This window comes from Coregonus clupeaformis, chromosome 17, assembly GCF_020615455.1.
Source record: "Coregonus clupeaformis isolate EN_2021a chromosome 17, ASM2061545v1, whole genome shotgun sequence".
NCBI classification, from domain to species: domain Eukaryota; kingdom Metazoa; phylum Chordata; class Actinopteri; order Salmoniformes; family Salmonidae; genus Coregonus; species Coregonus clupeaformis.
In genome coordinates this window covers 38,325,186-38,351,213 of record NC_059208.1, presented here as the reverse complement: position 1 = coordinate 38,351,213, position 26,028 = coordinate 38,325,186, and the positions used below count along the sequence as shown (strand labels likewise).

The following is a 26,028-nucleotide window of genomic DNA, read 5'->3' as shown; positions in this document are numbered from 1 at the left end:
GAAGTTGCACAAAATTCTCACAAGGTTCAAGTTTCCGCTCACAAGACCTAGTGTCCTTAGTCCCCCCAAACATTAGAGGGAACATTGGGGGGGGGGTGTATATTACCCCAAACATTTACCCAATAGGTGCTGAGTGTGCATAGTATTGCATGAAAGTACAATTCATATGTGTGTAGTTACTATAATTTCACTCCTAAGATGACAGTAGTGTCTCACCCTTGATGTCCAACACCATGCCAGGGAAGGTGAGGCTGGGGATGGTGCCTCTCATCTGGGCTGACCAGGTCTGGACAGGCTGCCGGGTCTCTGACCACAGCACCACCTTCGCCCCCGCCTCCACGTTCCCCATCACCTGCAGGCTCATAGCAGGAGCCAACTAGAGACAGAGAAAGAGAGACATAAAAAATGTAGAACTCTGGTCAACTCTATTTGTTTTCAGTAGAAATATACAATAAACTTCCATATTTATTTTGATTACTATAGGACTAGCAGATTGACTGTTGAACAATGTAAACTCAGCAAAAAAAGAAACGTCCCTTTTTCAGGACCCTGTCTTTCAAAGATAATTAATAGAAATCCAAATAACTTCAGATCTTCATTGTAAAGGGTTTAAACACTGTTTCCCATGCTTGTTCAATGAACCATAAACAATTAATGAACATGCACCTGTGGAACGGTCGTTAAGACAATAACAGCTTACAGACGGTAGGCAATTATGGTCACAGTTATGAAAACTTAGGACACTAAAGAGGCCTTTCTACTGACTCTGAAAAACACCAAAAGAAAGATGCCCAGGGTCCCTGCTCAACTGCGTGAACGTGCCTTAGGCATGCTGCAAGGAGGCATGAGGACTGCAGATGTGGCCAGGGCAATAAATTGCAATGCCCGTACTGTGAGATGCCTAAGACAGCGCTACAGGGAGACAGGACGGACAGCTGATTGTCCTCGCAGTGGCAGACCACGTGTAACAACACCTGCACAGGATCGGTACATCCGAACATCACACCTGCGGGACAGGTACAGGATGGCAACAACAACTGCCCGAGTTACACCAGGAACGCACAATCCCTCCATCAGTGCTCAGACTGTCCGCAATAGGCTGAGAGAGGCTGGACTGAGGGCTTGTAGGCCTGTTGTAAGGCAGGTCCTCACCAGACATCACCGGCAACAACATCGCCTATGGGCACAAACCCACCGTCGCTGGACCAGACAGGACTGGCAAAAAGTGCTCTTCACTGATGAGTCACGGTTTTGTCTCACCAGGGGTGATGGTCGGATTCGCGTTTATCGTCAAAGAAATGAGCGTTACACCGAGGCCTGTACTCTGGAGCGGGATTGATTTGGAGGTGGAGGGTCCGTCATGGTCTGGGGCGGTGTGTCACAGCATCATCGGACTGAGCTTGTTGTCATTGCAGGCAATCTCAACGCTGTGCATTACAGGGAAGACATCCTCCTCCCTCATGTGGTATCCTTCCTGCAGGCTCATCCTGACATGGCCCTCCAGCATCACAATGCCACCAGCCATACCGCTCGTTCTGTGCGTGATTTCCTTCAAGATATAATAATAATAATAATAATAATATGCCATTTAGCAGACGCTTTTATCCAAAGCGACTTACAGTAATGTGTGCATACATTTTTGTGTATGGGTGGTCCCGGGGTATGGGGTGGTCCCGGGGATCGAACCCACTACCTTGGCGTTACAAGCGCCATGCTCTACCAGCTGAGCTACAGAGATAGGAATGTCAGTGTTCTGCTATGGCCAGCGAAGAGCCCGGATCGCAATCCCATTGAGCACGTCTGGGACCTGTTGGATCGGAGGGTGAGGGCTAGGGCCATTCCCCCCAGAAATGTTCGGGAACTTGCAGGTGCCTTGGTGGAAGAGTGGGGTAACATCTCACAGCAAGAACTGGCAAATCTGGTGCAGTCCATGAGGAGGAGATGCACTGCAGTACTTAATGCAGCTGGTGGCCACAACAGATACTGACTGTTACTTTTGATTTTGACCCCCGCTTTGTACAGGGACACATTATTCCATTTCTGTTAGTCACATGTCTGTGGAACTTGTTTAGTTTATGTCTCAGTTGTTGAATCTTGTTATGTTCATACAAATATTTACACATGTTAAGTTTGCTGAAAATAAACGGTGTTGACAGTGAGAGGACGTTTCTTTTTTTGCTGAGTTTATATGTGAATCTAAGACCTGGGGTGGGAAACTCTGGTCCTCAAGGGCTACAGTGTATGCTAGTGTCCATCTTTGCCTTTTAATCAGAGACTAATGTCTACCCGGACAAACAGGTGTGTGCACTCTATGGCCAATCGATCAATCAATCAATCAATAATTGTGATTGATATAATTGATAAATGTATCAATCAAGTGCCAGGAAGGTATCAACTCAAATATATATATTTTTAAAACAGCAGGACTGCAGCTCTTGAGAACTGGAATCTGGGAACCCATGGGGTTCCACGAGGGAGTCCCAGGGGTTCCTCAGTAAGGTGAAAGAAAATGATCATTAGAATAAAGAAAATTGAAATAAAAAAAGTTTAGGAACTTTATTCCTAGTGAGTAATACCTTGTTCTTGATGAGGCCCTCCTGGTAGAACCAGATGTCGCTCATGCCTTCCACCTGCTCGGTCACCACCACGCGTCCCGACTTAATTTCCTCTACACCGCCCTGGATGGACAGGAAGTGACCTCGCTCCTTGCTCTTGATGCGGAAGAAGCACCGCCTCTGCAGGAAATGGAAACAGTCACATGTCAAAGCAAATAGAAGTAGCGTAAGGGCTTCATAACTTTGTATAAGCTTTTATGATGTCTTATTATAACGCTTATAATAAATTAGGTCTCTATGTAGCAAATTTTAAACTGACTCACAATAGTCAGGATCACTATTCTAAGCAAACTTTTTTTTTCTTACGGTGCATTATAACTGGAATGAAGTAAGAAGTCGAGTGAGATACTAACCTGTAGTACTGGGTACATTGAGCCAATGGTGAGAAGCTGACTGAACTTGGGCCAGTTGGTGATTTCGATGGGTTCTAACAGGAGCTGGCGCCCCCTGTAGTTACTGTGCTCACACAGCACCCAGCTGCAAAGAGCGCAAGTGAGGCATAGGGTGAGAGAGTTACACAAGATCACATAATGTAAACACTCTGAATAACACAAACAAGCATGCACACACACACATCCACACTCACCAGCCTCGGTTGACTCTGACAGAGAGTAGATGGTTGTTGTAGCCCTCCTCCAGCATATTGACCACCTCTGTGTCCACTGTGATCTCCCTGCCCTCCAAACACTCCAGACCAAACAGAGAGATGGAGGGCACTGAGAATCCCTGGGGAAACAGGGGGGTTAAGATATACAGTGTTAATATTAAGATATACTTTTTTAGTCCACATGGGATGGAAATTTGTCTTCTGCTTTTTTTCCAACCCCTCTGATATCCACACACATTAGGTTGAATAGGCTGGAGCAGTGTTACAGTGGGTCAGGGTAGAGGAGTAATGGTATGATGGAGAGAGAGGGCTGGGGGCATTAAGTCAAATATACCTTAAATACTATGATGAACAACAAATTGATTCATTAAGTGATTGCAAATAAAAAATGGAGAAAGCTAGAGAGTGAGAGACAGACACACAAAGTGAAATGTACTGGTGAGAGGGAGGTGAAAAAGCCAGTCTATATACGAGTGGGACTAGTATATCAGGATTGTTCTTACCAGTGGGATAGTCTTCAGCGAGCGTATGACACAGTTCGGAGGACAGCCCATGCTGGTGAAGTTGGGGTAGTCTCCTTCTGACAGGATGTACATGTTCCCTGAATACTCACGGCCCTCGTACACCACCCAACTGAAACACAGAGGAACACACAAAATCCATTTAAAACAAATTTACTAACTCCACATACTCATCAGTACAGTTGTAATATTTATGTGCCGGCTCATCTCTAGGTCCTTCTCCATCACTCCATACCATCCTCTACATCTCCACTAAGCCTGTGTATCCTTCCATCTCTCCTAATTCTACATTTTCCCTCTCTCACACTTTGTGTGTGCGTGTGTGCGTATATATATATAATATATATATATATACAGTGGGGAAAAAAAGTATTTAGTCAGGCACCAATTGTGCAAGTTCTCCCACTTAAAAAGATGAGAGAGGCCTGTAATTTTCATCATAGGTACACGTCAACTATGACAGACAAAATGAGAAAAAAAAATCCAGAAAATCACATTGTAGGATTTTTAATGAATTTATTTGCAAATTATGGTGGAAAATAAGTATTTGGTCAATATCAAAAGTTTCTCAATACTTTCTTATATACCCTTTGTTGGCAATGATACAGGTCAAACGTTTTCTGTAAGTCTTCACAAGGTTTTCACACACTTTTGCTGGTATTTTGGCCCATTCCTCCATGCAGATCTCCTCTAGAGCAGTGATGTTTTGGGGCTGTCGCTGGGCAACACGGACTTTCAACTCCCTCCAAAGATTTTCTATGGGGTTGAGATCTGGAGACTCCAGGACCTTGAAATGCTTCTTACGAAGCCACTCCTTCGTTGCCCGGGCGGTGTGTTTTGGATCATTGTCATGCTGAAAGACCCAGCCACGTTTCATCTTCAATGCCCTTGCTGATGGAAGGAGGTTTTCACTCAAAATCTCACGATACATGGCCCCATTCATTTTTTCCTTTACCGGATCAGTCGTCCTGGTCCCTTTGCAGAAAAACAGCCCCAAAGGATGATGTTTTCACTCCCATGCTTCACAGTAGGTATGGTGTTCTTTGGATGCAACTCAGCATTCTTTGTCCTCCAAACACGACAAGTTGAGTTTTTACCAAAAAGTTCTATTTTGGTTTCATCTGACCATATGACTTTCTCCCAATCCTCTTCTGGATGCACTCTAGCAAACTTCAGACGGGCCTGGACATGTACTGGCTTAAGCAGGGGACACGTCTAGCACTGCAGGATTTGAGTCCCTGGTGGCGTAGTGTGTTACTGATGGTAGGCTTTGTTACTTTGGTCCCAGCTCTCTGCAGGGTCATTCACTAGGTCCCCGTGTGGTTCTGGGATTTTTGCTCACCGTTCTTGTGATCATTTTGACCCCACGGGGTGAGATCTTGCGTGGAGCCCCAGATCGAGGAGATTATCAGTGGTCTTGTATGTCTTCCATTTCCTAATAATTGCTCCCACAGTTGATTTCTTCAAACCAAGCTGCTTACCTATTGCAGATTCAGTCTTCCCAGCCTGGTGCAGGTCTACAATTTTGTTTCTGGTGTCCTTTGACAGCTCTTTGGTCTTGGCCATAGTGGAGTTTGGAGTGTGACTGTTTGAGGTTGTGGACAGGTGTCTTTTATACTGATAACAAGTTCAAACAGGTGCCATTAATACAGGTAACAGTGGAGGACAGAGGAGCCTCTTAAAGAAGAAGTTACTGGTCTGTGAGAGCCAGAAATCTTGCTTGTTTGTAGGTGACCAAATACTTATTTTCCACCATAATTTGCAAATAATTTCATTAAAAATCCTACAATGTGATTTTCTGGATTTTCTTTTCTCAATTTGTCTGTCATAGTTGACGTGTACCTATGATGAAAATGACAGGCCTCTCTCATCTTTTTAAGTGGGAGAACTTGCACAATTGGTGGCTGACTAAATACTTTTTTTCCCCACTGTATATATATATATATATATATATATATATGAGTGTGTGTGTGTCTGCATGCATGTATGTATGTGTGTTGGTTCTGTCCCAAAAGCGATAAACTTGGTAGAGTAATAATTCTGGGATGGCTCATCTCTCATCTCGAAGTCCTCCATCCCAGTGTTTCTCAACTCTTGTTTTCGAGTACCCCTAACAGTACACATTTTTGTTGTGGCAGCGAACAAGCACATGCAATTCTACTTGTCAACTAATCATCAAGCCCTTGACAAGATGAATGAGGTGTGTTTTCCCAGAGCAACAACAACAAAAATGTGAACTGTTGGGGGTACTCAAGGACCGGAGTTGAGAAACACAAATGTATCAACATCTACACACTCTTAGAAAAAAGGGTTCAAAAAGGGTTCTGCGGCTGTCCCCATAGGAATACTATTTTTGTTTCCAGGTAGAACTATTTTGGGTTCAATGTAGAACTCTCTGTGGAAAGGATTCTACCTGGAACCAAAAGGGGTTCTTCAAAGGGTTCTCCTATGTTCTCGATAGTACCTTTTATTCTAAGAGTGCACTAAGCCTGTGTAACATCCCAAATTCTCCTTCATTCTTTCCTCTCTTTGGCTACTGCCAGAATGTTAGCTCTGAGTGTGTTGGTTCTGTCCCACCTTCCTCCCACCACTCTGCAGGACTTGGCGATGAGCTTGTCAGAGAGGGACTCCTGGTTCTTGTCACACAGATGGCATTCACCCTGGAAATCTGGCTCTGTGTACAGAATCACCTGAAGCGGACAGGGAGAGCGAAGGAAGAAAGAGAGAAAAAAAAAAAAAAATCGGTCACATTTACTGTAGACATAGCTCAAGTGAATTGTGAAAAGAGACTGCAGAAGGATATACGATTATACAAGATGTCTCACCTCACTTCTGACGTTGCCCTGGTTTTCACTTGGAGCCTGAAACAGACACAAGAGAACTGAGTAAACATCACAATGTCAAACATCCTTTTCATTATTCCTCAGGCTGACAAAGAAGCACCCACAGCGATCAAAATATTGCAATATTAACATTAAAGGAGCATCGAAACAGTTTGGATATTCTCCTTTCAGTTCATTTTCCTGTCTGTTTCCGTCTCTTCACTGTCAACTCAATATAAAATAGTCTCTAGGCTCCTACTCACCTGTAGGATGGGCTGGACAGAGCAGATGCGGTTGTCTGAAGAGCCCCAATCAGTAGAGTTACTGTAGAAACCTTTCTCCAGGATATACTGGTCACCAGAGAAGTCCACATGAGAGTAGGCTATCCATCTGGAGGAGGAGAGAACAGTGGTCACTTTGAGTCAAACCTCCACTAATACTCTAACATCCTTCATTCACTGTTTTTATTTTATTTTATTTCACCTTTATTTAACCAGGTAAGCCAGTTGAGAACAAGTTCTCATTTACAACTGCGACCTGGCCAAGATAAAGCAAAGCAGTCCGATAAAAATAACACAGAGTTACATATGGGATAAACAAAAAGTACAGTCAATAACACAATAGAAAACCTATATACAGTGTGTGCAAATGTAGTAAGTTATGGAGGTAAGGCAATAAATAGGCCATAGTGCAAAATAATTATAATTTAGTATTAACACTGGAATGATAGATGTGCAGAAGATGATGTGCAAATAGAGATACTGGGGTGCAAATGAGCAAAATAAAGAACAATATGGGGATGAGGTAGTTGGGTGGGCTAATTACAGATGGGCTGTGTACAGGTGCAGTGATCGGTAAGCTGCACTGACAACTGATGCTTAAAGTTAGTGAGGGAGATAAGAGTCTCCAGCTTCAGAGATTTTTGCAGTTCGTTCCAGTCATTGGCAGCAGAGAACTGGAAGGAATGGCGGCCAAAGGAGGTGTTGGCTTTGGGGATGACCAGTGAGATATACCTGCTGAAGCGCATACTACAGGTGGGTGTTGCTATGGTGACCAATGAGCTAAGATAAGGCAGGGATTTGCCTAGCAGTGATTTATAGATGACCTGGAGCCAGTGGGTTTGGCGACGAATATGTAGTGAGGGCCAGCCAACGATAGCGTACAGGTCACAATGGTGGGTAGTATATGGGGCTTTGGTGACAAAACGGATGGCGCTGTGATAGACTACATCCAATATGCTGAGTAGAGTGTTGGAGGCTATTTTGTAAATGACATTGCCGAAGTCAAGGATCGGTAGGATAGTCAGTTTTACGAGGGCATGTTTGGCAGCATGAGTGATGGAGGCTTTGTTGCGAAATAGGAAGCCGATTCTAGATTTAACTTTGGTGATGCTTAATGTGAGTCTGGAAGGAGAGTTTACGGTCTAACCAGACACCTAGGTATTTGTAGTTGTCCACATATTCTAAGTCAGACCCACCGACAGTAGTGATTCTAGTCGGGCGGGCGGGTGCAAGCAGCATTCGATTGAAGAGCATGCATTTAGTTTTACTAGCGTTTAAGAGCAGTTGGAGGCTACAGAAGGAGTGCTGTATGGCATTGAAGCTTGTTTGGAGGTTTGTTAACACGGTGTCCAATGAAGGGCCAGATGTATACAAAATGGTGTCATCTGCGTAGAGGTGGATCTGAGAGTCACCAGCAGCAAGAGCGACATCATTGATATACACAGAGAATAGAGTCGGCCCGAGAATTGAACCCTGTGGCACCCCCATAGAGACTGCCAGAGGTCCAGACAACAGGCCATCCGATTTGACACATTGAACTCTATCTGAGAAGTAGTTGGTAAACCAGGCGAGGCAGTCATTTGAGAAACCAAGGCTATTTAGTCTGCCAATAAGAATGCAGTGATTGACGCAGTCGAAAGCCTTGGCCAGGTCGATGAAGACGGCTGCACAGTACTGTCTTTTATCGATCGTGGTTATAATATCGTTTAGGACCTTGAACGTGGCTGAGTTGCACCCATGACCAGCTCGGAAACCAGATTGCATAGCGGAGAAGGTACGGTGGGATTCGAAATGGTCGGTGATCTGTTTGTTAACTTGGCTTTGAAATACTTTCGAAAGGCAGGGCAGGATGGATATCGGTCTGTAACAGTTTGGATCTAGAGTGTCACCCCCTTTGAAGAGGGGGATGACCACGGGAGCTTTCCAATCTCTGGGGATCTCAGACGATACGAAAGAGAGGTTGAACAGGCTGGTAATAGGTGTTGCGACAATTTCAGCAGCTAATTTTAGAAAGAAAGGGTACAGATTGTTTAGCCCAGCTGATTTGTAGGGGTCCAGATTTTGCAGCTCTTTCAGAACATCAGCTATCTGAATTTGGGTGAATGAGAAGCAGGGGGGGGCAAGGGCAAGTTGCAGCGGAGGGTGCAGAGCTAGTGGCCGGGGTAGGTGTAGCCAGGTGGAAAGCATGGTCAGCCATAGCAAAATGCTTGGATGTACGCTACAGGATGTTTTTGTGCTGGTCAAGGGCAGTCAAGTCTGGGGTGAACCAGGGGCTATATCTGTACTTAGTTCAGAATTTTTTGATTGGGGCATGCTTATTTAAGATGAAGAGGAAAGCACTTTTAAAAGAACAACCCTGCATCCTCTACTGACGGAATGAGGTCAATATCCATCCAGGATACCCGAGCCAGGTCAATTAGAAAGGCCTGCTCGCTGAAGTGTTTTAGGGAGCGTTTGACAGTGATGAGGGGTGGTCGTTTGACCGCGGACCCATTATGGACACAGGCAATGAGGCAGTGATCGCTGAGATCCTGGTTGAAGACAGCAGAGGTGCATTTAGAGGGTAAATTAGTCAGGATGATATCTATGAGGGTGCCCATGTTAACGGATTTAGGGTTGTACCTGGTAGGTTCCTTGATAATTTGTGTGAGATTGAGGGCATCTAGTTTAGATTGTAGGACGGCCGGGGTGTTAAGCATATCCCAGTTTAGGTCACCAAGCAATACGAACTCTGAGGATAGATGGGGGGAAATTAATTCACATATGGTGTCCAGGGCACAGCTGGGGGCTGACAGGGGTCTGTAGCAAGCGGCAACAGTGAGAGACTTATTTCTGGAAAGGTGGATTTTTATAAATCCAGGTATTATCGAATATGATCATATTCTTATTAACCTTTCAGCCCGTATCAAGTTATTATCAGAGCCATATCTATATTGGCTCTAGTCATGATTATATTCTTATTATCTTATCAGGCCTCTGACACACAAAAATTATATCAGTCATTACTATACTATTACTATATAACCAGGGGTGAAAGTAAGGCGTTACAATCCGGTACAACTTCCCGGCAAAATAAATAGTAGGGGTATGCTGTACCGGTAAAACATGAGCCTATCACAAAAATGAAAACAAAATGTCAAGAAAACTGTAGACTACTACACCATTATTTATCATTACCGCATGTCAGACTAATGAAAAATTAGCGAATGGACTTGAAAACGGGTGGTTTAGCCTACGTGTGATGTGGTTCGATGTGAACACTGACATTTTGCCAAGGCAGAGATGAGTAGCAAACACTGAGACGTGCAGAGACAGCAGTGGACTTATAAATTCTGGCCTAATGACAATCGGCAAATGTCATTACACTTTTTGGTGTTTTGTGTAATACCAGTCTCTTTCCATTCACCACTGTTTGGAGGCGGGTAATATGTTGCCAGTAGAAGAACGTGCGCGGGTATCCTAGTAAAGAAGCCCTTTGAAGTGATTGTTTGACAATCAGATGAAAACATCATGACTGGTTGTGTTTATGCCACAATAAATGGTAATACATTTTAAAAGTTAAATGACAAATATTTTTGACTAGGCCCACAGATTATTGAATTAATAGGGATTCTATTTGTAATTCTATGATTAGGCCTATAACAAATATTGGAGGTCCCGTACTGGGAAGAAATTAATTCTACTTTCACCCTTGTATATTACACTAGACTATACCACTTAGACTATAACGCTGCTCATCACAAGCATGTGTACTTACGCTCCACTGAGGACCTGGATGGCGCGAGTGGTGGTGCGGTAGTTAAACAGCTCCACGTCAGGAATGGCCTCGGTCACCTCAAAGGTGTTCTCCTGCTCCACCTCCTCCTCCTCGCCTGGCTGCTCATACATCACCAGCATGGGCTCCGTCAGGTCCTACAGGGGACAGAGGGGTCATAGGTCACATACTGTGGCTCCAGGTAGGAGTTGTCTTTAGGCACAGATCTAGGACCAGCTACATTTTAAACTTAACCAGCAGGAAAGGAATAGCTACAGTAAGCACGCTGGCGCCCACAGACACAGTGAGGTCTAGATGTGGTGTGTTCCACTGTCCTTACAGGTGCCATCTGTTGGTCCGTTTCTGGTCAAAAAGTATTTCACACTGATTAGTTCAATAGAACTACATTTGTTTTTGAGTGAATGGCCACAATGCCCTATGGCAAAAGGGGACAAGTAAATTCTAGATATTTAATCCTAAACCCAAGCCAAAAGCCTAACCTGAGTACGTTCCTGTGCCTGGGTCATCTGCATGTAATACAGGTCACCACCAAAATAATGGAAACACTTGAAATTGTTGCATGTTGCGTTTATATTTACTAAATTTGACTGAGTTACAGTTCATAAAAGGAAATCAGTCAATTTAAATAAATAAATTAGGCCCTAATCTATGGATTACACATGACTGGGCAGGGGTGCAGCCAAGGGTGGGCCTGGGAGGGCATAGGCCCACCCACTGGGGAGGCAGGCCCACCCACTGGGGAGCCAGGCCCAGCCAATCAGAATTAGTTTTTCCCCACAAAAGAGCTTTATTACAGAGAGAAATACTCCTCAGTTTCATCAGCTGTCCGGGTGGCAGGTCTCAGACGATCCCGCAGGTGAAGAAGCCGGTTGTGGAGGCCCTGGGCTGGTGTGGTTACACGTGGTCTGCGGTTGTGAGGCCGGTTGGACGTACTGCCAAATACTCTAAAACGACGTTGGAGGCAGCTTATGGTAGAGAAATTAACATTAAATTCTCTGGCAACAGCTCTGGTGGACATCCTGCAGTCAGCATGCCAATTGCACACTCCCTCAAAACTTGAGACATATGTGGCATTGTTTTGTGTGACAAAACTGCACATTTTAGAGTGGCCTTTTATTGTCCCCAGCACAAGGTGCACCTGTGTAATGATCACGCTGTTTAATCAGCTTCTTGATATGCCACACCTGTCAGGTGGATGGATTATTTTGGCAAAGGAGAAATGTTCAATAATAGGGATGTAAACAAATTTGTGCACAACATTTGAGAGAAATAAGCTTTTTGTGATATGGAAAAATTCGAGGATCTTTTATTTCAGCACATGAAACATGGGACCAACACTTTACATGTTGCGTTTGTATTTTTGTTCAGTATATATTGAAAGCAGGTGCTTCCACACACGTGTTGTTCCTGAGTTAATTAAGAAATTAACATCCCATCATGCTTAGGGTCATATATAAAAATGCTGGGTAGGCCATTATTTTGGCTACCATAGCTATGCCCCCATAGGATGACAATGCCCCCATCCACAGGGCAGCAGTGGTCAATGATTGAATGGTTTGATGAGCATGAAAATGACGTAAACCATATGCCACAGGAGTCATGTTTGCGTTTTTCACGCAGAAAAGGAAAGATAAAATGCAGATCTAAAATGCTTGTTATTGTAAATTCTGCTCAGCTTCAGTCAGGGTTCGCTCCAAATCATGAATGTAAAATGACTAATTTCGTGCTTCAGTTGCACTCGGATGAAGTATATTTGCTCGTCATTAGATCACCAGTCAGTGCTCTGACTGATGTGTAGGCGACTTTTCTAAGGTACTTTCCTCCAGTGTAGTGTTTCCTCTGGTAGCAAGTTAAAATGCAAGATTAACTTCAAGCAAAACATTAAGAAATGTAGCTGGTGACATTATTTCTATGATAAACATTAGAAATATGATGGTCATGCATCGTTTTTGCAAAGAATACCTTGCTTTTTACTTACGTGTGGCTGATGAAAAGTATTTTCTGCCGAATATGTTGCACGAATGTATTTTGTGTGAAGAAAAACTAGAGTTGCACGCCTCTTATCACTCTATTGAAGCCAAAAAACACTGACTTCCAATATGAAACTCAGATGAAATTATTTAAAAAGGCAGAAAATGCAGATTTCTGAAAGCTAATGTGACCCCGGTGCCATGACCGTCTCACTCACCAGATCTCAACCCAATTGAACATGCATGGGAGATTCTGAAGCAGCGCCTGAGACAGCGTTTTCCACCACCATCAACAAAACACCAAATTATGGAATTTCTCGTGGAAGAATGGTGTCGCATCCCTCCAATAGAGTTCCAGACACTTGAAGAATCTATGTCAAGGTGCATTGAAGCTGTTCTGGCTCGTGGGGGCCCAACACCCTATTGTCACGCCCTGACTTATGGAACTCTTGTATGTTGAGTCAGGGTGTGGAGATCTATGTTATTATTTCTATGTTCACTTTCTAGGTTTTGTGTTTCTATGTTTGGCCGGGTGTGATTCCCAATCAGAGGCAGCTGTCACTCGTTGTCTCTGATTGGGGATCACACTTTAGTAGCCTGTTTGCTATCATTAGTTGTGGGATCTTGTTCCGTGTATAGGCTTGTATTGTGTTTAGCCTGAGGACTTCACGTTACGTTGTTTTGTTCGTGTGTTTATTTTGATTAAATAAACATGTATGCATTTCACGCTGCGCCTTGGTCTGACCCGTCCTTCAACGAACGTGACACCTATAAAGACACTATGTTGATGTTTAATTTATTTAGGTAGTTACCTGTATATACAAAGTGTACAAAACATTAGGAACACCTTCCTTATATTCAGCTGTACCCCTTTTTGCCCTTAGAACAGCCTCAATTCGTCGGGGCACGGACTCTACAAGGTGTCAAAAGCGTTCCACAGGGATGCTGGCCCATGTTGACTACAATGCTTACCACAGTTGTGTCAAGTTAGCTGGATTTTCTTTTAGGTGGTGAACCATTATTGATACACACAGGAAACTGTTGAGTGTGAACAACCCAGCAGCGTAAGAGTTGACACAATCGTCCTCCATTTGGCAAATCTGACCATAACTCTAACCTTCTGATTCCTGCTTATAAGCAAAAACTAAAGCAGGAAAAACCAGTGACTCGGTTAATAAAAAAGTGGTCAGATGACGCAGATGCTAAGCTACAGGACTGTTTTGCTAGCACAGACTGGAACATGTTCCGTGATTCTTCAGATAGCATTGAGGAGTACACCACATCAGTCACTGGCTTCATCAATAAGTGCATCGATCAAATCAAATCAAATCAAATCAAATTTTATTGGTCACATGCGCCGAATACAACAGGTGCAGACATTACAGTGAAATGCTTACTTACAGCCCTTAACCAACAGTGCATCGATGACGTCGTCCCCACAGTGACCGTACGTACATATCCCAACCAGAAGCCATGGATTACAGGCAACATCCGCACTGACCTAAAGGGTAGAGCTGCCGCTTTCAAGGAGCGGGACTCTAATCCGGACGCTTATAAGAAATCCCGCTATGTCCTCCGATTAACCATCAAACATGCAAAGAGTCAATACCGGACTAAGATTGAATCATATTACACCGGCTCTGACGCTCATCGGATGTGGCAGGGCTTGAAAACTATTACAGACTACAAAGGGAAGCACCCCGCTGCCAGGGACCAGACTTCCAGACACATTATCACCCGCGGCCAGACGATTACCAGGACGTGTACTCCGAGCATGTGCTGACCAACTGGCAAGTGTCTTCACTGACATTTTCAACATGTCCCTGACTGAGTCTGTAATACCAACATGTTTCAAGCAGACCACCATAGTCCCCGTGCCCAAGGACACTAAGATAACCTGCCTAAATGACTACCGACCCGTAGCACTGACGTCTGTAGCTATGAAGTGCTTTGGCTCAAATCAACACCATTATCCCAGAAACCCTAGACCCACTCCAATTTGCATACCGCCACAACAGATCCACAGATGATGCAATCTCTATTGCACTCCACACTGCCCTTTCCCACCTGGACAAGAGGAACACCTACGGGAGAATGCTATTCATTGACTACAGCTCAGCATTCAACACCATAGTGCCCTCAAAGCTCATCACTAAGCTAAGGACCCTGGGACTAAACGACTCCCTCTGCAACTGGATCCTGGAATTCCTGACGGGCCGCCCCCAGGTGGTAAGGGTAGGTAACAACACATCTGCCACACTGATCCTCAACACGGGGGCCCCTCAGGAGTGCGTGCTCAGTCCCCTCCTGTACTCCCTGTTCACCCATGATTGCATGGCCAGTCACGACTCCAACACCATCATTAAGTTTACCGACGACACAACAGTGGTAGGCCTGATCACCGACAACGATGAGACAGCCTATTGGGAGGAGGTGAGAGACCTGGCCGTGTGGTGCCAGGATAACAACCTCTCCCTCAACATGACCAAGACAAAGGAGATGATTGTGGACTACAGGGAAAAAAAAGAGGACTGAGCACGCCCCCATTCTCATCGACAGGGCTGTAGTGGAACAGGTTGACCAGGCACTGGTGTCCACATCACCAACGAACTATCATGGGCCAAACACACCAAGACAGTCGTGAAGAGGGCACGACAAAGCCTATTCCCCTCAGGAGACTGAAAAGATTTGGCATGGGTCCTCAGATCTTCAAAATATTCTACAGCTGCACCATCGAGAGCATCCTGACTGGTTGCATCACCGCCTGGTATGGCAACTGATTGGCCTCCGACCGCAAGGCACTACAGAGGGTAGTGCGTACGGCCCAGTACATCACTGGGGCCAGGAAGGCCCTCAAAATTGTCAAAGACTCCAGCCACCCTAGTCATAGACTGTTCTCTCTGCTACCGCACGGCAAGCGGTACCGGAGTGCCAAGTCTAGGTCCAAAATACTTCTCAACAGCTTCTACCCCCAAGCCATAAGACTCCTGAACAGCTAATCATGGCTACCCTGACTATTTGCACTGCCCCCCCCACCCCCACCCCATCTTTTTACGCTGCTGCTACTCTGTTAATTATTTATGCATAGTCACTTTAACTCTACCCACATGTACATATTACCTCAACTACCTCAACTAGCCGGTGCCCCCGCACATTGACTCTGCACCGGTACCCCCTATATATATAGCCTCCCTACTGTTATTTTATTTGACTTCTGCTCTTTTTTTCTCAACAGTTTTTTATTTTTATATTTTTATAAAAATAAATAAATGCTTTGTTGGTTAAGGGCTATAAGTAAGCATTTCACTATAATGTCTACACCTGTTGTATTCGGCGCATGTGGCCAATACAATTTGATTTGATTTGATTTGACTTAACACAATCAAACCGGTGCAACTGGCACCTACTACCATACCCCGTTCAAAGGCACTTAAATATTTTGTCTTACCCATTCACCATCTGAATGGCACACATAAACAACCCATGTCTCAATTGTCTCAAGGCTTAAAAATCCTTCTTTAACACTAGAACCGCTAAAGCAGTAATTTTGACTGCTTGTGATTTTTTTCGTATAATTGTTCTGCCATTTATTTTGTCATGCCCCCCTCTGTTATATACGTCTATATAACACACTGTCGTTGTTAGAATCTTAATATCACAAACAGAACTGGAGTTATAACCAGTTTTAGGAGGGCATGTCATTTTTTGGACTGGTTTTCCCAGTTGCCCCTCCTTCTCCCAACAGTAGGGCCTAATCTCCTTCTTCTACCGACAGTTGAAAGTGCAGGGCCCAGTTGATAATCCCCCGGACAATTGCCTCGAAACTGAACCTGAACTATACCGAAACTAATTTCACACATACAGTGAGGGAAAAAAGTATTTGATCCCCTGCTGATTTTGTATATGTTTGCCCACTGACAAAGACATGATCAGTCTATCATTTTAATGGTAGGTTTATTTGAACAGTAAACGCATGTCAAAAATGTTATAAATTGATTTGCATTTTAATGAGGGAAATAAGTATTTGACCCCTCTGCAAAACATGACTTAGTACTTGGTGGCAAAACCCTTGTTGGCAGTCACAGAGGTCAGACGTTTCTTGTAGTTGGCCACCAGGTTTGCACACACCTTAGGAGGGATTTTGTTCTACTCCTCTTTGCAGATCTTCTCCAAGTCATTAAGGTTTCGAGGCTGACGTTTGGCAACTCGAACCTTCAGCTCCCTCCACAGATTTTCTATGGGATTAAGGTCTGGAGACTGGCTAGGCCACTCCAGGACCTTAATGTGCTTCTTCTTGAGCCACTCCTTTGTTGCCTTGGTCGTGTGTTTTGGGTCATTGTCATGCTGGAATACCCATCCACGACCCACTTTCAATGCCCTGGCTGAGGGAAGGAGGTTCTCACCCAAGATTTGACGGTACATGGCCCCGTCCATCGTTCCTTTGATGCGGTGAAGTTGTCCTGTCCCCTTAGCAGAAAAACACCCCCAAAGCATAATGTTTCCACCTCCATGTTTGACGGTGGGGATGGTGTTCTTGGGGTCATAGGCAGCATTCCTCCTCCTCCAAACACGGCGAGTTGAGTTGATGCCAAAGAGCTCGATTTTGGTCTCATCTGACCACAACACTTTCACCCAGTTCTCCTCTGAATCATTCAGATGTTCATTAGCAAACTTCAGACGGCCCTGTATATGTGCTTTCTTGAGCAGGGGGACCTTGCGGGCGCTGCAGGATTTCAGTCCTTCACGGCGTAGTGTGTTTCCAATAGTTTTCTTGGTGACTATGGTCCCAGCTGCCTTGAGATCATTGACAAGATCCTCCCCTGTAGTTCTGGGCTGATTCCTCACCATTCTCATGATCATTGCAACTCCACGAGGTGAGATCTTGTATGGAGCCCCAGGCCGAGGGAAATTGACAGTTATTTTGTGTTTCTTCCATTTGCGAATAATCGCACCAACTGTTGTCACCTTCTCACCAAGCTGCTTGGCGATGGTCTTGTAGCCCATTCCTGCCTTGTGTAGGTCTACACTCTTGTCCCTGACATCCTTGGAGAGCTCTTTGGTCTTGGCCATGGTGGAGAGTTTGGAATCTGATTGATTGCTTCTGTGGACAGGTGTCTTTTATACAGGTAACAAACTGAGATTAGGAGCACTCCCTTTAAGAGTGTGCTCCTAATCTCAGCTCGTTACCTGTATAAAAGACACCTGGGAGCCAGAAATCTTTCTGATTGAGAGGGGGTCAAATACTTATTTCCCTCATTAAAATGCAAATCAATTTATAAAATTTTTGACATGCGTTTTTCTGGATTTTTTTGTTGTTATTCTGTCTCTCACTGTTCAAATAAACCTACCATTAAAATTATAGACTGATCATTTCTTTGTCAGTGGGCAAACTTACAAAATCAGCAGGGGATCAAATACTTTTTTTCCCTCACTGTATAACAACAGCTGAAATAAATTAAGTAAAGTATGATGGGGAGAATGGGTGAGTTGATGAGCGAGGGGAAGCGAAAGAGGCATATTTATGTAATCACCAATTGTGAATGAAGAACAGGGCGGGCCAGTCTATTGTATTGATCCATTCTAATTATAATCTTTAAATGGTATGTACCCTATATCAGTCCACCGAATCAAAGCAGTCTTAACAGTCTACTCTGGCCTACTTGGAGTAGGCTACACAGCGAGAGTGTGCGTAATTGTACATGCTGAACGGCTTTCAATCTCTGAGAAAATATCCACATCCGGCAGGAGGCGAGAGTGTCAGAGAATGTGGTGATGAGGCTTGTGGAACCTTACATTGGCAAGCGGAGCAATGTCACCATGGACAATTTCTTAACTTCACTGTCATTGGCGAACAAGTTGCTTGCAAAGAAAACAAGTCTGGCCGGCACCATGAACAAAGTGAGACGGGAGCTCCTTCTGCGCAAAATAAGGCACCTGCACAGCTGTTGTACTCCACAACAGTGCTGAAGAATGACAAGACAACGGAATACAACCAAGAGAAAACCGGATACTATTACGCACTACAACCAAACAATGGTATGTCAAAGCAAGTGAAAGTTACGAACTTTGTGTCAACTGTTAGGGCAAGCGATAACAGCTAAATGAAATCCAACTGATGCCATTGCGTGAAGATGCACACAAGCACGAGCTGAAAATAATTGACTATTTATGACTGCAGTCATATCGACACTTATATTCATTATAATGCCATTATTTATTTTGTGCCGAGTTTCACTATTTATCAAGGCCACTTTGTGCTTATAATGTTTAGGCTACTGATGTTTTCATCATTTGACCACACGTCTTTTGACCGTGCTTCTTGGTGGTTGGGGTATTTTTTTTATTTGATTTTGTCGTTATAAAAATAAGCTGTTACCATGTTCCAACACATATGCTTTCTGTTTCATAGTTGTAACAAACGCACTCCACTAATAAAATGGTTTGAACACTTGAATGTTGGCTTTTTTTGTTGTTGGGCATATAGCCTACAGTAACATAAACTAATGAAAATGCTATTGTGTTATTTGAAATAAAATACAAATCATATTCTAATGTTACCCAAGGCCTTCATAAACACAACCAAATGATCATTTTTGCTATAGCATATGAAACTTTTAATTTTTTAATTACACTGTTATAATGTTGCAGTCATAATGACTGCTCATTAGCTTGAAGGGGGGGTCCATCGACACCCAGCGGTTCTAGTATTAACTCGTCTCATACCCATCATCTACACTGATTTAAATGGTATTAACAAGTGACATCAATAAGGGATCATAGCTTTCACCTGGTCAGTCTACGTAATGGAAAGAGCTGTTTTGTAAACTCAGTGTATGATAAATATGCCATTTAGGACATGGTCATTCCTGCAGTAGCTGGATACAAGATACAAGGTCCTGATAGAGATGGGGGTGTTAAGTGATGGTATGGCCCACTCACCGCTCGTATGACTCTGACAGAGCGCAGCTCGGCATCGCAGCCCCCCCACACCCTCCAGTCGTGGTACTCTCCCTCCTCCAACAGATACTGGTGGCCTCGGAAACCCTCCTTCTCATAGCCCACCCAGCTAGAAGTACAGGGAGACACAGGATGAGATGCATGAAGTAAGACACTCACACATGCATACACACACACACACACACACACACACACAGTTTACTCACCAGCCTCCCTGTACTTTGATGGATCCAGCGCTGTACATGAAGGCAGTCTGCTGTCTATCCAGTCTGGTCATGAAGTCTCTCATATTGGTGTAAATCGTCCTCGACTTCCCAGTGAAGTAAGGCTTGTCATATAGCACCAGCTGGAAACAACAGGGAACAACATGCATCATTTGAAGTTGTGTAATTAGATTTATTGATTGTTTGATTGACTCGTTCATTCATTCATTTCAATATCATGGCCATCGCATTGCCGTATCTCTTACCTTGGGCTCACCAGGTTTCTCCACTCTTGGTTCACCCTGTAAAAAAAAACATTTCTTAAATGTAATCTTAACTAATTTAATCTATAATGTAATGCATTACCTTGTTCCCCTGTAAAATGACGTTGAATGGGAATGTGTATTCTACTCAATCTAAATCTAAACCGTGTACATTGTCCTAATTGTAATAAGTCTGCACAACTCTAGAAGGTGAAAGGTGTTCTGGAGGTGGAGGGGATTCTTACGATTTTGAGAGGGTGCACTGAGCCCACGTAGGGTTGTTCCACGCCCCAGGCTGCAGGGTTGGGGAACCCCCCCACCTCCAGAACACGTGGTACGCCCTGGAAGAAAGGCTGAGGGTACACCAGCCATCTGAAGAGAGAAGAGAGTCAATCCAATCAGAACAGGGATATCATAACAGAAGATAGACCTCACAAAACCATGTCATTATGTCGATAAAATAAACAATATAAAAACATATTTAATTTGAAGCTATATTTGATTAAACAATCATCTACTTTCATAAAATGTTTATCCTTGTGCCACACGTGTCCTACTAAAAAGTAGTTGGCAGAGCAGACTCTGTTACTCACAGTCCAGCATTGATGATAATGGAGTTGGCTTTGATGGGGAAGCCGAATATCCTGGCGTCATCTGACGTGTCTCTGAAGATCACCTTCTTCCCCTCTGCATTCTCCTCTGGGAACAGACTGATCTCTGGCACACTGTAGTCCTGTGGGGGCAGAGAGAAATGTCAAGTATGACTAGAGGGTGCTATAGTTTCACAGAGAGCAGCGCATTTGTGATACAGGCTCTAACAAAGGAGACGGCATTTCGAGGCAGCAATCCTTAAGAGTGCCAGAGTCTGTCAACACATCTTCTACTGAACCACACCTAATCAGATTGGCATAACTCTTGCCAAACTCTTGCCTTGTGGCATTCATCCACCTGTTGGAGATTATTTGACTTGAGCCCATTGTAGTTGCATAATGAGTCCGTTTATAATAGCATAATTCCGCTTATTAGTAGGAATAATTTGTTATTGGCTAGGATGTTGGAGCTGGAGAGTGTTAATGCAGCGACAAGGGAAATACAGAAAGTGTCTTTGTCCAGATATGTTATTGTTTTATATTAATATTACTAAGGAGGTAGGTGAAGAGCCACAGTCGAGTCTCAGTTCCTGGTAAAGTCAGGCTAGTTTCTGTTTGAACTAGGGCAGGGAGAGACGTGGAGTTCAACATCGAGGTGAGGACAACAGTTGAAGAGAGAAGAAACCTCTGAGAGGGTGGGGCTAGAGGGGCCCATCTCGACAATACTCCAACTGTAGTCTTATCTCTCATACACACACCCCTGACCAAGAAGGTTCTGGACTCAGGCTGGGCCACGATATCACCAATAGAAGGAACAGACTCAGTTCTTACCCAGCAACAGAGAATGAATGTTTATTCTAGACATGCAAGGAGGTGAATCCGCCTAATCGGAAGGTATAAATATATACTTGTGTGAATTGTATGTGTGCTATGCAGCCATGACATCCAGTTTGGGTGTAATAAATCTAGTCTGAGCTTCCTTTGGTGTCCGACTGGATTTGTACCAGAATTTAGAACCTAACACACCTAAAGCCTTTGTAATTAGCGGTTACTCAAAAAGGCCTGGTTAGAGAAACACTGCTCTATGGCTAATCATAATAGTAACAAGTCCTCATAAGGGTCATCTGTGACTTCTTCTTACCCTGACTGCTCTTCGTACTGATCCTATGATGAACCTCCTGGCCGGCTTGGCCTCCACTACTTCTTCTCCTCCCTCCTTCTGTCCCTTCTGTCCATTTTTCTGCTGTTGTTCCTCCTCCTCCTCAGGGGGGTCGAAGGGATAGGTGAGCTCTATGTCCCCCTCGTCCAAAGCTATCTTCTCCCCTTTGAAGTTGGGCTTCTCGTACAAGACCCAGCTGAAGAGAGGAATGGAAAGACAGGAAAATGAAAAGTAACGGTCCATGGTCTGAACAAGATTAATTTGAACACAATGCATGCCCTATTTCAAAGGTGATTTAAACAGCCACAGCTGGTGAATAGATTGAGCATTGCTCTAACAAATGGACACACTGGTAGAGCTCTACACTAGCACACTGAGGATGGCACGGGTGTCACTATTCAAGATATTAATGGGTAAGTATAAATATTTATCCAGTTATGCAAATGCACACAATATGTTGATTCATTCATAATCATATCCCACAGAGTTGAAAAGGGTTTCTACCTGGAACCAAAAAGGGTTCTTCAAAGGGTTATCCTATTGGGACAGTCAAATAACCCTTTTAGGTTCTGGATAGCACCTTTTTTTTTTACCCCCTTTTTCTCTCAAATTTTGTGATATCCAATTGCGTGTCCAATTTCAGACATTGGTGTTTAGTTCCGTGTATCTCAGTGGGTGATAAGGGGGCATTCAAGATCTACATGATTTGGCAGCATTGGAGATACTTTAATAACCTTGACAAGACAGTTCAAATATTGTTTCTTGCTTTGAGGTTGGGCCAAATATGTGGAAGTGACTTGTGACATGAGGAAAAAGTGTGGCCTTTGATTTTGTTTGCTGCTGGAGGCAGTAAAATATAGGCACCAATTACAATTTCTCTGTGGCTCTGTGTTTTTTCCAGGGCACGTAAGGTGCTTTGGAACTGGCGATTACATCCATTGTTGATCTGTTCACAATTGACTGTTTTGTCTGTTTGTTTGTGTGTTTGTGTTTGTTTGTTTGTGTGTGTGTGTGTGTGTGTGTGTGTGTGTGTGTGTGTGTGTGTGTGTGTGTGTGTGTGTGTGTGTGTGTGTGTGTGTGTGTGTGTGTGTGTGTGTGTGTGTGTGTGTGTGTGTGTGTGTACACGTGCATGTCATATACCCATGTGTGTGGGTGTGTGCATCCCCTCGAGTCTAAAGTCCACACGCAGTTATAACTACAGCAGTGAGTGAGTAAGTGTGCATTTGAACACTTACCCTCCCCTGACAACCCTGATAGAGATAGTCTCCTGTAGTTGCCAGGGTGTGGCATCAATGACGTCACTCCGCACCTCAATCATCTGGCCACACATCCCTGGCTGGTCAAAGATGAACATCTGGAAAAGACAGCACCATTTCATTAGAGATGCTCAAATTAAAAACGCCACACTGATACTGTCCCATGCTCCATCCTCTATCTGTTTGTGCTTTAGCCAATATCTCTGACGTACATTAAAAGGTTCTGATGAAGGCCATTGTAAAAGGGAATGAAGGCTCAAATGTCAAGCTTTTAATAGTTGCTCAAATAAAATAATATGTTTTTAATAGTGAGCGAGCGTTGCACCCTTTTCTTTTCAATGATGATGTAATTTTTGGGTTTGCACCTTGACTCATGTTTGTTGAGGGCCTCAACTTCTTACCGTACATTAAAGGAACAAACTGATCTAATGACCAGGCTAACTCTATCTAGCTCTTTCCTCCATCACTGGAGGCAGCAACCAGCAAAAAGAGTGTGATGCAACTTAGATACAGCGCTTTGTGTTGTTAACCATGTGAACGTTCAGGTAAGGTATGCCATTGTGTATCACAGCTAGGCTCTTTAATCAGAAACTGTCTGAGCTAAATGTCAAGCAAGTCTGTAGGTGCCATGACGAATTCCAGGTTTATTGATACAGTTGGGAGAAAAGCTAATTGGTTGCATGCAGGAGCAAGCTTGACATGTATCTAGTTTCATAATCTCCATCTTAATGGCAATAGGTAAATAGGGCAGGTATTTAGCTAGTGTTACTCAGTGTTGAAATACCACAATAATTGTTTGCGAACAGGATCGTTGACTGGAGCACAAAAGCATTGGCAAGGCATGGATGTAACTTCTGCCAAAGAGGAAATAATTGTGAATGGCTAATAATGAGAGACTGAAACTGTTACCAACAATAAAACTAAAACATGCCCATCAAGTACGCCCAGTGCTTAATTTGAGCCGGATCCTGCCGGAACAGGATCCGGCACCTCTTTGGCCGGATCCGGTACCTCTCGTGACATGAAAAAAGTCACTTTTTGCAATGTAAGAATTCTAATAAAAGTTCATTTGAGTTGCCTCTTCGTTAAACAAGAGCGAGATATAAGCTTTTGGGACGAACGCATTGGCCATCACCGGCGAGTGAGCTGCGCATTATTGGGTGAGTCAGTGAAACTGGAAAGCATGTTTAGGACTATAATTTCCTCCTCATATTGCAGCCTACAATATGAGTTTCCACACACCTAGGCCTATGCTATTGATGGATTCAAGGTAGTTTTTATTGATCTCAGATTCGCAATTTGTCAGTGTCAAAGTAGCCTGTCATTTCGATCATTCGTACGGTATTAAAAAAGATTCTGCCAAAATGCTGAAATGCGTTTATAAAAGGCCACATTTTTCCCGTACCCTAGGCTACTGAAATGTTCCCCATGTGTCAATGCCTCTACTCTACTGCTCTATGCAACTACGCAAATGCGATGATATGCATGCAATGCTTTATGCTTTTTTTCTCACGCGTTCCAGTACCTCAGAGCTCCCCAGGTCACCCCCCTCTCGTGCTCACTTTTTGTTCCGGCACCTCCCAATTTACAAATGTCACGCCCTGACTCAGGGGACTCTTATATGTTGAGTCAGGGTGTGAATGTTCTATGTTGTATTTTCTATGTTTGTGTTCTAGTATGTATAGATCTATGTTGGCCGGTGTGGTTCCCAATCAGAGGCAGCTGTCGCGCGTTGTCTCTGATTGGGGATCATACTTGGCACTAGGCAGCCTATTGGCACTAGGTAGTTGTGGGATCTTGTTCCGTGTTTAGGCTAGTTTTGTGTTCAGCCTTTGGACTTCACATTTCGTTGGTTCGTTGTTTTGTCGTGTGTTTATTCGTTGTGAAATAAACATGTATGCATATCACGCTGCGCCTTGGTCTGACCCGTCCTTCAATGTCCGTGACAGAAGATCCCACCAAACACGGACCAAGCAGCGTGCCCAGGAGGACCGAACACCCTGGACACAGGTGGGGAAGATGTGTCGTGGGAACAGATATTTGCGGGGAAAGGACCATGGGCGAAGGTAGATGCCCAGGCAGGAGAGGAGCAACGGCAACACTGAGGGCGCCGGTCGAGGAGGAAGCCCGAGAAGCAGCCCCAAGAAAATGTGGTTGGCGGAGCCTAGTTTCAGAGCAGAGCCAAATCCCCGTACTCACGTGAGGAAGTGACTGGGCAGGCTCCGTGTTATGCGATGCAACGTACTGTGTTGCCAGTGCGCCGGCACAGTCCTGTATGTCCTGTGCTAGCACCACACACGTGCCGTGCGAAGATGGGCATCCAGCCAGGACGGGGTGTGCCGGCTCAACGCTCCTGGTCTCCAGTACGCCTCCTCGGTCCCGCATATCCTGCGCCGGTTCTGCGTACTGTATCGCCAGTGCGCGTGCACAGCCCAGTGCGTCCTGTGCTAATGCCTCACATATACTGTGCGGAAGTAGGCATCCAGCCAGGACGGGTTGTGTCAGCTCTCTGCTCCAGACCTCCAGTCTGCCTCCACAGTCCGGTACGGCCCGTTCCTGCTCCCCGCACCAAGCCAGTGGTGCGTGTCGCCAGTCCGGCCCGGCCCGTTCCTGCTCCTCGCACCATGCCAGTGGTGCGTGTCGCCAGTCCGGCCCAGCCTGTTCCTGCTCCTCGCACCAAGCCAGTGGTGCGTGTTCCCAGTCCGGCCCGGCCTGTTCCTGATCCTCGCACCAAGCCAGTGGTGCGTGTTCCTAGTCCGGTCCGGCCCGTGCCTGCTCCTCGCACCAGACCAGTCTGGCACAGCCCGTGCCCGTTCCACCGGTGCCTTGTCAGGCACCGGTCAGCTGCTCCACTCCGGAGGCAGAACAGTCCGCTCCACCGGTGCCTGATCCAGCTCCGGTCAGCGGCTCCACTCCGGAGCCAGAGCAGTCCGTTCCACCGGTGCCTAGTCCAGCTCCGGTCAGCTGATCCACTCCGGAGGCAGAGCAGTCCGCTCCACCGGTGCCTGA

General features: G+C 44.7%; 1 protein-coding gene across 1 annotated transcript in view; it reads right to left on the bottom strand.

Annotated features, from left to right (window-relative positions):
- The window catches only part of LOC121586376 (beta/gamma crystallin domain-containing protein 1), a 68,531-nt gene that overhangs the window by 4,107 nt on the left and 38,396 nt on the right, over positions 1 to 26,028 (bottom strand). The window contains exons 4-19 of the mRNA XM_041903000.2: positions 22,999 to 23,117; positions 21,746 to 21,959; positions 20,608 to 20,747; positions 20,260 to 20,386; positions 20,018 to 20,053; positions 19,755 to 19,894; positions 19,531 to 19,657; positions 10,604 to 10,758; positions 6,829 to 6,955; positions 6,569 to 6,604; positions 6,321 to 6,433; positions 3,726 to 3,855; positions 3,202 to 3,341; positions 2,969 to 3,092; positions 2,577 to 2,735; positions 217 to 376 (exon numbers count right to left, since the gene is read on the bottom strand). Coding sequence (XP_041758934.1) covers positions 217 to 376; positions 2,577 to 2,735; positions 2,969 to 3,092; positions 3,202 to 3,341; positions 3,726 to 3,855; positions 6,321 to 6,433; positions 6,569 to 6,604; positions 6,829 to 6,955; positions 10,604 to 10,758; positions 19,531 to 19,657; positions 19,755 to 19,894; positions 20,018 to 20,053; positions 20,260 to 20,386; positions 20,608 to 20,747; positions 21,746 to 21,959; positions 22,999 to 23,117 — 2,047 coding nt within the window. The remainder of the gene's footprint in view (positions 1 to 216; positions 377 to 2,576; positions 2,736 to 2,968; positions 3,093 to 3,201; positions 3,342 to 3,725; positions 3,856 to 6,320; positions 6,434 to 6,568; positions 6,605 to 6,828; positions 6,956 to 10,603; positions 10,759 to 19,530; positions 19,658 to 19,754; positions 19,895 to 20,017; positions 20,054 to 20,259; positions 20,387 to 20,607; positions 20,748 to 21,745; positions 21,960 to 22,998; positions 23,118 to 26,028) is intronic.